We start from the raw sequence: 518 nt of genomic DNA on the forward strand, positions 1-518 counted from the left end.
GGAGGGGAGGGATGAAAGGGCCCACCCTTCCCGTCCCGCTCAGCTCACCATGGCGCTGTGGTGCCCGGTGTGCAGGTGGGTGCTCAGCACCCGTGCCAGGTTCGGGTTCTCAGCCTGCGTCAGTGGCACCAGGAAGGCGGGAAGGCCCAGGTAGGCCCCGAATGTAAGTTCCTGCAGCATTGCCTAGGGGGCAGGGAGGAGAGCGGGGTCAGCCTGACTTCTTGGGCCTGTCCACAGCCCCTTCCCAGGCTCCAGGTCATGCCCACAGCCCCAGTCCTTGCAACCTGGGCCCTGCCCAAGCTGGCAACTAGGCCCTGTCCCCACCCCATTCCAGGCCCCAGCCCCTACCTGGGCACACAGACCCCGCTCCCAGCCCCATTCTTGGGTTCCAGGGTCCGCCCACAGCCCCCTCCTGCCCCCAACCCCCAGGGTCTGCCCCGCCTTTTGCCCCCACAGGAATGGCCGAGCCCCACCTGCCCCCGCTCACCGCCTCTGAGTTGCGGCGGACGGGCTACGCC

General features: G+C 68.7%; 1 protein-coding gene across 1 annotated transcript in view; it reads right to left on the reverse strand.

Moving 5' to 3' along the window:
- Positions 1-518, reverse strand: part of PRMT5 (protein arginine methyltransferase 5) — an 8563-nt gene that overhangs the window by 6369 nt on the left and 1676 nt on the right. Inside the window, exon 3 of the mRNA XM_014526177.2 lies at positions 49-138. Coding sequence (XP_014381663.1) covers positions 49-138 — 90 coding nt within the window. The remainder of the gene's footprint in view (positions 1-48; positions 139-518) is intronic.

The sequence above is a fragment of the Alligator sinensis genome, unplaced genomic scaffold (genome assembly GCF_000455745.1).
Source record: "Alligator sinensis unplaced genomic scaffold, ASM45574v1 scaffold128_1, whole genome shotgun sequence".
Taxonomy (NCBI): Eukaryota; Metazoa; Chordata; order Crocodylia; family Alligatoridae; genus Alligator; species Alligator sinensis.